Source organism: Sinohyriopsis cumingii, chromosome 7 (assembly GCF_028554795.1).
Source record: "Sinohyriopsis cumingii isolate HCF-2022 chromosome 7, ASM2855479v2, whole genome shotgun sequence".
Lineage (NCBI taxonomy): Eukaryota > Metazoa > Mollusca > Bivalvia > Unionida > Unionidae > Sinohyriopsis > Sinohyriopsis cumingii.
The window spans coordinates 14,634,747-14,648,323 of record NC_142967.1 but is presented as its reverse complement, the minus strand read 5'-3'; the positions used below and the strand labels follow the sequence as shown (position 1 = coordinate 14,648,323).

The window sequence follows — 13,577 nt, the reverse complement described above, 5'->3', positions numbered from 1 at the left end:
GATTTGGAGATTTTTAAATGAAATTTGAGATATGACATGCTTGTCACCGACAACTAGTGACAATACTTGCTGGCTATTGCATAATCGTCCATGCCATACATATAAAAGAAATATAAGAATTCTCTATAGTTTGACTATTTACCTTTGTAAACTGCAGATTTTAGTAGAAAAATAATTACATAGTGATGAGAGAATAAACAGAATCCTCATCTCTGTTATGTACTCTCTCTCTCTCTCTCTCTCTCTGTCCCATGAATAAACAAGAAATAAAGTATGGCCTTGAGGTACAGTTATCTGCAATTTGTTCAATCCTTATGAGGTCTTTACTGATACAAAAATCAGAATTTGCTCTGCACTCTAAAACAATACACGTGCTCTAAACTGATAATATTGTGAACGAGAATTTATAAACAAATTAGGACCTTAAAGCTTGCTTGTAAGCGGCTACCCTATTCTGCCATCGTGCGGCAGTGGTAGATTACACCGACCGTTCAAATAAAATGGGGTGGGAAGGGTCAGCGGAAATATAACGTTGTGTAAATATATCTAATTGTATACAGTTCGATACATTTAATTTGTTTTGTTTTTCTTGCAGGCCACCTCTCTTCCGAATGTTAATACTCTGAGAAATCAGCTGACTGTAATGCTGTAGTATAATTCGAATGATATTTTAAATAAGACACCCAAACATGCCGTAAAGTGGCATAACCTCTTGTTGCTAGGGTCAGAGGAGTAGGCTTATTGTAAGAAATTGACGTGTCACAGCGCCATCTGTTGTCATAATGAGGCATTATTTTATGCTAACATCCGTGATGCTAACTTGCAACGTGCTTGATGCTACATTATAATCATGATTTTAGAAGGTGCAATCTGTGTAACTTGTGATATAGCAAGTTTATAAATAGAATGTTAAAACTTGTTATAACTGACGTAACATTTACCATACGACAAACTACAGAATCAATTCAGTAGTTGATAAATTGCAAGATACAATGGCGCAGAAGGAAAGTCGATCTACGCACTTGCAAGCTGCCATTTACAGCTTTCATCAATGAAAAATAGAAAATTCATGACTAGAATTATGAATGTAGCACTTGCAAGCAGCCATTTACAATAATGCAGAAGGAAAATAGCACTTGCAAACTGCCACGTATAATCTGCATCCATGAAGAATACAATTTTCATTGATAGAATTATGAAAGTAGCACTTGCAGGCAGCCATTGACAATAATGCACCAAGGAAGACTAGAAAATACATGCGTATAATTATGGTGGTCATGCACTTCCATATATTACAACTTCCTTGTATGGCACCGATAAATACAAACAAAAGCACCAGGGATAACTTAACTGGGATATACATTTTACCTATATGTAAGATCCAGCAGTCGAGAAAACCCACTTATAAATGGACCTGTATGTTTTTACACACAGCTTAGATATATATATATATATATATATATATATATATATATATATATATATATATATATATATATATATATATATATATATATATATATATATATATTTATAATATATATATATATATGTGTGTGTGTGTGTGTGTGTGTGTGTGTGTGTGAGTGTGTGTGTGTGTGTGTGTGTGTAGCTGAAGTATAATTGTATTAATAATTATAATGATGATAATATCAATAATAATAATAATAATACTTTCCTTTTTCACAAGCAAATTTTTAGTTTGAAACCATCGAATTATGTGATATGCGATATAAATAAAACTTTCAAATCTCTTTTCACAGTTCAACATCTCTTTAAAACTGTTCTGAGTCCAAGAATGTATGGACATATCTGGGATCTTTTTTGTTGTGTCCTGATGGGCGGTTGATCGATTATGTCCTTAGTACTTGCGTCTTATAAATTTTTTAAATGAGCGGATTTTACATTACGTCACAAATGCATTGTTTTGGAACAGAGTCTGTCCATATTCAATTCCGTCACTTTGGATAAAAGCATACTCATGACGATAATCATCAAAGGTGTCTGGTGTGCTTCATTTAAAGCAACGATTATTATTCGTAAATCACTCACAATCAGCAGTAATTTCTTTTTAATGTAGCTCGTTTCAACGTCTTTTGTGATAGACCGATCAATGTGCTACGAGTAGTTGAGTACAGTGCAAGCAAAACACTCATCATTTCTTTGGGAGACGCAGTTTGTGTTACAAGCGGCTCGATTCTAGAACATCCTGCAATTATTTCGGCCGAATAAACGTGAAACGTATGTGAGTTTAATTAACATATTGGTATGAAATATTGCCATTAATCGGCATATTGGTATGAAATATTGCCATCAATCAGCATATTGGTATGAAATATTGCCATCAATCAGCATACTGGTATGAAATATTGACATCAATCAGCATATTGGTATGAAATATTGACATCAATCAGCATATTGGTATGAAATATTGACATCAATCAGCATACTGGTATGAAATATTGACATCAATCAGCATATTGGTATGAAATATTGACATCAATCAGCATATTGGTATGAAATATTGACATCAATCAGCATATTGGTATGAAATATTGACATCAATCAGCATATTGTTATGAAATATTGACATCAGATACTGATACATTTTAACCATGTCTAACAATTCGCTTGACACCTCAGCCAAGTCTGGTGACGTGGTCAACAATGTAACAATGTCAGGAAATTTGATGAACATCGTAACTATATTTAGTAATTTGGTCAAAATATAACCAAGTCTGGTTACTAGGTCGACATCGTAACCAAGTCCGGTGATTTGGTCAACAAACTAAGGTTTGTTAAATGCAGTGTAACCAAGCCTGGTGATTTGGTCAAAAAACTCAGGTTGGTTCAGTAAGTTTGAGAGCTAAATATGTAATACCTTTCATTATACATTTAATTAATATATTCAGCCATTTTTCTCATTACAACTGCGTAACGACCGATGGACTTTTCTCATTACAACTGCATAACGACCGATGGACTTTTCTCATTATAACTGCGTAACGACTGATGGAATTTTCTCATTACAACTGCGTAATTATTTATTTCCTTCTGGCCATAATTTAAGGATCAGTAGCAGCCAATTTATCGACAGAGATGCATTTAAACTTATCATAAGTACCCATCATTTGAAAGTGAGAAATGAGACCCTTTCAGTCAGGTTATTATATATTGAAGGTTTATTTCTACGAGATGTCCGTTCAACAGATTTTGGAAGAGTGGTTGTATAATGCAGGGAATCGCTTAACAGAAGTAATCCTCAAGACTGGTATTATGACATAGAACCAATGAAATTTCATTTAACGATCTTCATGGGTGAATCGAAAAGTGATATAGTCGGCCAAGCTCCTAAACTTAAATGTCTAGGCGATACCAGTGGTGAGAGAGAGAAGGGGGGGGGGGGGTATTATTCATACAAAATATTATGATATTATGACATATTCTTACTTATCCGTGGCTGGCGTTGGAAAACGGCTTCCTGTAGGAGTAGGACGCTGATGCTGCTGTAAGTCTGCATCATTGTAAACCGGGTTTATATATGGATCGTAGGTCGCGTGCAGATATGTATCTTGTCCTGATTTGTAAAATGGTTTACGATTTATAAAAACGTATAAGCCACATAAAAAATATGAAACAACAGGCTATTATTTCGAAAATAAAGATGTTAGCAGTTGTTTTTCTAGTGACAATAAATAATAATATTTGTCTAGCTTAAAAAAGAATTGACCTAGAGGATGTCCTAGGTAAGACGTCTGAATTACGCGTGTGATGACGTTTAATACACAGATAAACAGTTTCAAACTGCACATGCGTACACTATACAGTTACGCAAGAGTTGTTGTTCTTGAATTGCGAGTTTAAAAAATGGCGTTAACGTGTACTGTGAAGCTTTAACTGTAGGAAGTCAAGTCATATTTGATTAGGACAATAAAAAGTAATAAAATGTTTTTCTTGTTGGCGGAATGTCCCTGTTTCTCATTGCCGATCCTCGACTTTTGCCCCAATGTGATAAAATTTGTTTTTAAAAAAATACATTGCCGAAATTGATTTGTGTATCTATGGTCTGACTACAGTATAGTTTGTAACTCCTTACCAATTTAAATAAAGAAAACGTTTAATGTGATAAAAAGTGCACATAACTAAGTCAAATGAATCACTGATTTATAATTTCTAACCTGACTGTGACCAGAATGACACTAATACTGGCATCCCTTGCACCTTACATGCTTAACGCACTTTCCAAACAAACAAACGGTTGGTATAATCAGACTATAATTGAGCCGGTTTTGCCCAGTGCTTTGAAGTGCTGGAAATATTATTTGATTTATAGAAAATGTTTATAAAAAAAAATGAGAAAAAAACGCCTTACCTAATTTTAAAATCAGTGAATTAGGAAACATACATCACAGCCTTTTTCAGACAAAAACAATATTTTATTTCAGAGGCCATTTTTTAATCTAATTTTTGTCTAAATAGCTTTTCTTACTAATATTTAAAACCAACTTAAAAATAACTTTCATACATCATGAAGTTGTTTGTTTTCATTTAGAGCTAACTACAAGATCACATGTTAACTTATTGTTTACTGGCATAAAAGCCTGGAAAGGCTACTCGTACATCCGGGCTCTACTAAGCAAATGACGGCGCTGATGAAACTGTTTATCGGTATATTGACTAGACATTTCAATATACTATACACAACCTTATTACGGGTTGTCAAATGTCTTTAACACCTGAATAAACATATACACATGTGCATGATGTGTATTTTGTACAACAAATGACAGAACAAGGACTTTATTTTGATGACTCACTAATTAAGTCCAACAGTTGTTGTGTTTATTTTCATGTACCCACTAGACTGATACGTTTCTCTTTTATGTTCAAATTTTCCACCGTCTTCTAGTTCAAAGTTTATTGTATCTTAAATTAAAATTCAAAGGCTGTGTCTTTTTGCTGAAGCAGAATCAACAGATTGAATTTTGGCATACATATGGTGAAACGAAACGTATTAAGGAGCACAAAGTGAGAAAGTCAAACCAATAAACCTAACGGTTATCTAATCATTTGTTTATACAGGGAAGTAACTCATGTTTACGCCGGACCTATCTATAGTGCATTCGTCTTCTCCACGCAGCGACGCTTATTTTCATGAATATTTTATCTATTTTCACTTATTACGCAGAAAGGACAACGATATCAGTATGCAGGCAGATGTTTGGACTCAACCAAAGGAAAATAAAAAGAAAAGTGGACAGGAAATAACAAGATCAGCCCATTGCAATGTCCACTTACAACTAAAGCAACTAATTAAGTAAATAATTAATGCAACACCCTTCAGTAAGGGAGATAAAAAATGATCAAAGGTTAACTGTTTAATTCAGTTCAAATACTTTTTACAATTACAACCTGATAGAAAGAATTGAATATATCCAATTACAATGGTACTATTCGATGCATGCAATAAAACAAAACGGTACACAAGAGGAAAACAATCTTAAATATTTGCAAAGGTAAATCATTGGAAGAAAGCTCGGTAACGTCTCCAAAGTAACCTGTGCAACTGAACAATACAAGCGTGGAAATCTAACTGGCCTTTCCAAAGATAGTCAATGTCACAGCCACTGTTCACGGTTGCACTTTTCGTCTAACAAGATTACAGGGACAGCAAAAGGCAATGTACCATCTATAAATATCTATGCTAATGAATCATTTGAAACTTGGGCGGGGGGGGGGGGGGGCAATTGAGCATGAATTAGAGTCAATGGCACCTGCACCAAGGATTGTCATCGCTAATATCGAATGGATGTTTGAATGGAAATGTGCGAGACAGCAAGCTTGACACACTGCAGCTGGCGATGACAAATGTTATTAAGCTCTGGAACAAATCATTAATTAACCGCAGAACGGTCGATATTTAAAATATATTCAAGCTCTTAAAGCAGGTTTAGTATTTTGAAGGACTAGCAAGATCTGAATCATTAAAAGGTACAAAAAGGTAATCAAGAAATCAGGTAGGCAACACTCGAAGCAGTTAACATTCCCGTCATGATGAAGGCAAGAATACAGAATCTATAGGCATTACAACTATGCATGAAATACATAAAGCTACATCCGTGTTACGCCAACAATCGGAATAGTAAAATAGTCATTAAAACCTTGTTAACAAACTCAGAAAAGTAGAATTAAGTGCAGAAATAAGTGATACTATTATCAGGGATCGACTCGGCAGAGAATAGCAAAGAAATCTTTCGTTATGACTCCAAGATCCAGTATAAACACAGAACAAATTATGGGATATAAGACGTTGAGACGGCTGACAAATATAGCAACCTAATCAACATCTTAGACAAATCAATGCCAGATAAAAATAAACGGAATACCAAGCAGTAGGAGAAAGTAACGTTTGGCGGGAAAGATTTTGAAGTTAGAAGGAAAGAGATTGCATGTAGCGTGGTATCGCACTATAAGAACTAATCCACATATTCTTGAACAAACCGGATTATCTAGAAATAAAACGAAAAGCAACGCTAGGATATAAAGTAACACATAACCGCAGTAACTAAACTAATTTAGAACGCAAAAACTGTACAAACGAAAGCCTTCACTATATATCGCCAGTGAAAGCAGTCCTATCTGAAACAGGCTAGCCTGTTAACATGATAAGCGCTGTCCAATAAGACAATAATACTAAGAACAACGACAATAATAATAATAATAATAATAATAATAATAATGATAATAATAATTTACCTTTCCGTTTGCAAATGATTATTCCTATGATTAAGACAAGCACTACAGCTGCAAGTACGCCGACTAGGGCCCCAAGGACAGGTATCAACACTTCGGGTTTCCTTAGATTAAATTAACATAGAAATGGACACAAGTAAAGCAGATGGTATGCCCAAAAAAAAGAAGAAAGAAACGTTATGGGATCTTTGTAATTTATTTCGTTCTTTATTCCAATATGCACTACCCTAAATTCCCTGTCATTTGTGAAACGGATAAAAGTCCATTTACTTTTATTACAGCGAGAAACCACTTGGAGCTGAGTTTTATGAAGGTGTACATGTACCAATCAACATTTTGTCAAAAAATGCAGATATAATCATTTTTAATGTCTGATATTAGAACCCTCCTGAAACAGTTTCCCTAACACCCATGGAATATGTGATACGGAATCCCTTTAGATAAATATTTTATTCTGTTTCCCGAGAAAACATCCAAATTTTCCTGTACCAATAAAATGTTTGTGTTTCATAGGGATACACCCATTCATTTCCAGCAAACTGTTGCAAGGTAAATAATACAGAATTTCATAATAAATACACTCACATAACAGAAGATTGTATAATTGTTCTAACAAGAAATATTTCACCTGCGTTGCTGGTTCTTTTTATTAAAATCTATATATAAATGTGGGGCAAAATTGTAGATTTGACAGTTTTGTATAAATAAATCGGTGATTACGTATAAAAAGTGTGACCTTCACATTGCTCAAAGGTCAGCAAAACACGACTGTGTGCTGCACTGATGGTTACTCATTATTATCAGACACACTTCTATTACAAGAACAATACGTCAAATATACCTTTGAATTTAGAAAACGAGTATTCTCCCTAATCAATCTAACTGTAGCGCAATGGGATGTATTTGTAACTTTGTACAAACACAAATTACATTAACGAGACAATTCACTATCCTAGTTTGTGGCTTTGTTGTTATTATCATTAATATTTTTATTATTGAAAACAACAATTACTGGAGTGGCCATCGTAAAGGAGAGCTACGTTCGATTGTGAGGCAAATATATAATTTCACCGACAATCTCGCTGTCTCTGTCTGTCTCTTTCTTTCTTCTCTCGTTCTCTCAACATGTCCAGTTAAAGGCTAATCCATTTTAAATGGCAACGCCTCCTTTGGCAAGATAATTAATATAACTTGAGCTAAATGTTCATAATTCATGTTCCAATTATAATTTTCATGGCCTAGTTCTTTTAGTCTTCTTAAAGGTTGTTATTGTTAATGTATACCAAAGTTTGCCAAATACTGATTGAAACGTACTTAGGGAGCTTGAACTTACATGTACAATGGATTGTGATCGTTTGATAATTAAGTCTCCAAAACATTTCATGTACTGTTATCGTGTGGTAATTAAGTCGCTAAAACATTTGATGGACTGTGATCGTTTGGTAATTAAGCAGCCAAATCATTTGATGAATTGCGATCGTTTGGTAATTAAGTCGCTAAAACATTTGATGGACTTTGATCGTTTGGTGATTAAGTCGCTAAAACATTTGATGGACTATGATCGTTTGGTAATTAAGTCGCTAAAACATTTGATGGACTGTGATCGTTTGGTAATTAAGCAGCCAAATCATTTGATGGATTGTGATCGTTTGGTAATTAAGTCGCCAAAAGATTTGTTGCAAATAAACAAAAATGCGGATAATGTAGGAGACGACAATAGAAGATTGATCAAATAGGACAATCAAGGGATTGTTTTCGCTGCACGGTGTAACAAACACCATGAAAAAATCTTTATTATCTAATAATGTTGTTGCACATAGCTATAACGCCTGCTTGAATTTGTGATTGATCATTTATAAGATACAAAGCACTGTTTTCTTCATAACTTTACAAAGAAAGGAAAGGAAGAAAAGCCATAGGTAAGGATATTTTGTCGGAAGATAGGATACTTATTGTCCTCTGTCAAAACTGATGTAGTCTCTGGGAAACACTGTTTACACGCCAGCTCATTAGGACACAGTGATTCCACAGAAAGACCGCCAGGATATTGGATCTTCTCTTTCAGCAACGTTAGACCCTTATCCAACGGATATTGGCCTACCTATATGGTATAAAAAAAAAAAAACAATATCGCTCATACGTTTCATAAAGTTGACCAAAATGTTAGCATGAAGACAACACTAAAGAATGTCTAATCATCGTTACAAAGCGATGCATAAGACATCTAAGACAACCCTGGTTAGGGGTATCATTTCAAATTGCAATACTAGTGGCAATTAGAGCAATGAAATAAATTCGACCTGCTGGATCTCAAGATTTCCCTAAAGAACATCTCAAACAAAAACATTTCTGAATATAATACTTTGACGAAGGCAACGAGATTACAACGATAAATTAGAAATGCATTGTATATACCCTTGAGAAAAATAATGAAAAGATATTTTGGAACTTATTCTGAATTAGATCCAGATTCAGTTCCAATAAATTTTCACACGCTGAGTGGCTACATCTGGTGTTCAGTCGACTGACATATAAATTTCATACTTCGGAGATTTTAATACAAAAGCAAGTGAAATTCAAGAGAAGGAAACAAGAGCCGTTATTAAGTATAAATTCCAATGAATGTCTTTGTGAAGGGGCAAATTTTTGACCATCTATGAAAAACACATTAGTTGAGACCACTCTAGTTTAATCAAAGCTTTTCTGCAAGAGAAAAACAAGTGTAAAGAAGACTCCGATAGGACATTTGTAAGCGATGGGGTCACGCTACCCACGGTCCACTTTGTAGAAACCTTACACAAAGTCCCCTCTTCTTGCAAGAGGTGTGGGTTAGCGGATTGTACCTTCTTTCAAGGTGTCCGCTTAATTTGGATTTTGTTATCTAGAGGTTGACCGCCCTCAATGTTATTGCCCGGTTCGAGTAAATATAAATATAAGTGGTGAAACTTATAGGTGGAATAGATAGAGATTCGAGCAGATATATAGAACAAACCAACACTAGCCCCCGTACATGTAACAAACAATTTAATCAATTACATAAAAACAACTGTGAGAATTCATTGCAACAGGAATATACTCTGCTTTTAGAGATAAAATGTTCACCGAATTGCAAAAAACACAAATATATTTAAATAGAATAGATGATCTGTTTTACTGATAGATTTCGTTCATCATAGGATCGAGTCAACAATCGAAGTCAATGCCTTGTACGAATGCATAACCTGTTCGTTCGGTTCACTCCACTTCCACTGTAGCTGTTCCTTCGACTTTTGTCGGTCTTTGCTCTTTCGGTCCTCACTTAGTGCGTAGCACGTAGATTCACAGATACCTACATCTCATTGTACTTCTCAGAATAATACGTCGCACCATACGTCGCAGAATTAATACGTCGCACCATGTGTCGCAGCAGCTATTTTCTCCCTTTTAAAAATATAAATAGAGACAACCTAAATTTTCTGTTATTTCTGATAACAGGGGCTTTCATTATCCCCATCTCTTTATCAGATCTTACTATCGGTGCTAAACATATACTAAGGCTATCAGTCGGCTCCACATGTCCTATAATGACCCTAGTTAGTTTAATGGCTAATTCATCACGCATCAACATCACACAATAACACCACACGAAGCATAACGGTTCCGACCCAGCCTCAATTTACACAAGTGAATAAATGAGATACATTACATACCTTACTACGTCATTTCAGTCAGTACACACTCTCCCTTAATCATACGTGAAATCTTCTAAATTCGGTGAATTCACAGGGATTCTCTTAATCAAATTAACTAATGTAATGCATTAAATTCTTAGAACCTAATTTTTATGCAAACAAGACGACAAATTCAAACAATTTGTGAAACTTATCTAAAGAAGATTAATGTACGACTTCATATGCATAAACTCTACACATTTATACTTCATAAAGCAAATTGTTATACGAATATAGAAATTAAATCATGCAAATATAAGTAAATAAATTCAACAAAGCATTATATATGGCATCAACAAATTACATGGAATTGTCACAACTACCTTTGCTTTCAACGTTCCTCGCTCTATCGCCAAATTTTTTCGTCGGTTATCCCTCGACAACAGTTTTCTTGGCCAGCAGTTTTACGAGCGAATTTCACCCAAATTTCTCTCGGTTTCTTCTTTACGCTTGTTTTTCTCTTGCAGAAAAGCTTAGACTGATTAAAATTTTCGATGTGGCGATATTAAAACTAGGAAATTTAATGTGCTAAACACGCCCTTTATTTAGCGTAACCAATCAAGATTAAATATATTTGCCGCCTTTTTCCAGAGGCGCGAAATCTGGGGTCAATTTGACCTTCTACGTTGCGACTACATGTCACTGGAAATTCTCAATTTGTGACAGTTTTACCATGAAATCAGAGTTTACCGTGTCCCTAATAGTCCGTCTGGCTGCTGTATAAACAAATTCTTAATTAAGCATGAAATTCTCCCCTCGAAAAGACATTACCGATCGTGGCAGCATGGCGATTCGATACGCGCCTGTCCCCATAAATCTAATTAATTGTTCTCTGGTCTCACCTAATGTGTTCTTCATAGATCGCCAGAAATTTGCCCCTTCGCAGTCTTTATCCAAGAGTTTTGTCAGAGCACGTTTGTATTTCCAGAGAAAAAAAATCACTTGAATTCAACAATTTGAAGAAAATAAAAATTCAGCCCAAACTGGTCGCAACATAATACAACTTAAAGTGTTTGGTGTTAGGGCACAACAATTCTAACAGTCTCAAGATAATATAGTTCTGTTTGACCTCAGGTCACAAATTTGCATTTTCTAAAAACAGCCATTACCTAATGAAAATAACTTTTTAATATGATTTAATGAGCCTTGTTTACTTACAACATAATGACCTATTAAATTCACTTGGGGAGCTCCAAATCCCTGACCCTGATCAACATGTCTACCTGAATAATATTCGGTTAACTAGCTCACACACAAAAGATAACAATGAACCCATTATTAGCTGTTTACTTAAATAAAATTAAAAAAAAAAAACATCAATCAGGTCAAACAGAACTGAACTCAATTTTGGACAAGGTCAAGTCTAGCAAACAATGTTAAATTAGAATAACATGTAATGGAATACAAAACAAACAACAACAAGAACTAACAAACAAACAAATTAAATATAAATAACAAACAGCTATACGTTTACAGAGAATGTTGACAGAGAAAGTCTAAATTGGTATAGATGGATTCGACTGCCACCAGTGCTAAATAAGGTTTTCATTTCAGTCTCGAATGCGTGGATTTTAGTATAGTCTGAACAAATGACGTAAATTGGTGATCAGAAAACGGGATTAGAGAAAGGAACAAGGCACTATGGACAGAATTACTGCTTTGTGCACACTCATAAGGAAATATCTTGGAAAATGGAATTATGGCAGATATTACTGTTCATTCGTAGACCTTCAAAACGAATTTGATAAACTAAAGGTTTGCTAAATATGCTTAAAACAATACAAAAGACCACAAAAGAATAACCGATGCCCTCGGCCGTCCTTGTGATGCAAATCGAGGTAGACGTTTGTCAGTATGATATTTTTCCTTGTTTTGGTATGACTTTCAAACAGTATTGTCAGATGACATGGTGACACTACTTGTGGCGCTATATACTGATGATCTGCTAATATTTACCGAAACACCTATTGAGTTGCAGTGCTTTCTTGATCGACTTGAATCTGTTTTTGTGATGAATGGGAATTAAAGGTCAACAAATGTTGCATTTTACTACAGACCAACGGTAGAAAGTCAAATTATTTTTGGCGCAATCACAAATTAATAATGATTTGATATAATAAAAGCCCAGGTCAGGTATTCTGTACAAGTGGAGTTTGGTGTTAATGATGAAGAGGCTTATCAAAAGGAGAGTCTGATGTATTATTTTCATACAAAAGCAAACTGCTATTAAATCGATGTAGGGGACATTTCATTTGTGATACATCTGACAGTGAAAGAGTACATTGTAGCCACTGTATATATATATATATATATATATATATATATATATATATATATATATATATATATATATATATATATATATATATATATACAGTAAAACGTACGAAATCTACTGCAAACAGTTTGCTTTCGCTGAATCAGGAAGACAAAATCTTTAATCTACCTACAATATAAAGACAATACAATATTGTTAAAAATACTCCATCTGTCTGGCAGTAGACTTCCTAGAATATGTTTTGACATCCAGCTGCAATGGTCGTCTTCATCCATTTGCACAGTATTGGCTCATGCAATGAAATAGGCTCACTTCTTATGGGTTTATAGAAGCATGGAAAAAATCAACCACTTTGACTAATACTTCAAAACAAATTCTAGTAATGATGTAATAATACTGACGTGCAAAGCTTGCATGCAAAATTTGCTGAATTAAGAGATTGAAAATTAGTCCAAACTTTAGTAGAAAATTATATATCGAAGTTATTAAAAAGAATACATTGTACTTTAACCCTTTTTGTAAACTTAAAATTGGCTATATGAAAGATACTTTTTAGTAGATGACATCATATTAGATACCTTGGAAGAATATGTCTCTTCTCTGAATCTCTTACCGAAACAGAATACCCTTTTCTATTTGAATTTTGGACTTTTAAAATGTATCGTAAACTATTAGTTACCTAATTTATTTTTATAGATTCTTCAAAAGAGATTTTGATTTGCTACCTGTCCTGCAAAGTACAATATGGAATTCCCTTTCAAAACAGAGCCAAACACATAAAGGAAATCCAGGAATATTGTAAAGTATGATACGCTGAAGAATAATAATGATAAAAC

General features: G+C 34.4%; 1 protein-coding gene across 1 annotated transcript in view; it reads right to left on the bottom strand.

Annotated features, from left to right (window-relative positions):
* LOC149794762 (uncharacterized) overlaps positions 1–13,577 on the bottom strand; it is a 48,125-nt gene that overhangs the window by 6,076 nt on the left and 28,472 nt on the right. The window contains exons 7-9 of the mRNA XM_089966233.1: positions 8,703–8,854; positions 6,757–6,857; positions 3,451–3,577 (exon numbers count right to left, since the gene is read on the bottom strand). Coding sequence (XP_089822359.1) covers positions 3,451–3,577; positions 6,757–6,857; positions 8,703–8,854 — 380 coding nt within the window. The remainder of the gene's footprint in view (positions 1–3,450; positions 3,578–6,756; positions 6,858–8,702; positions 8,855–13,577) is intronic.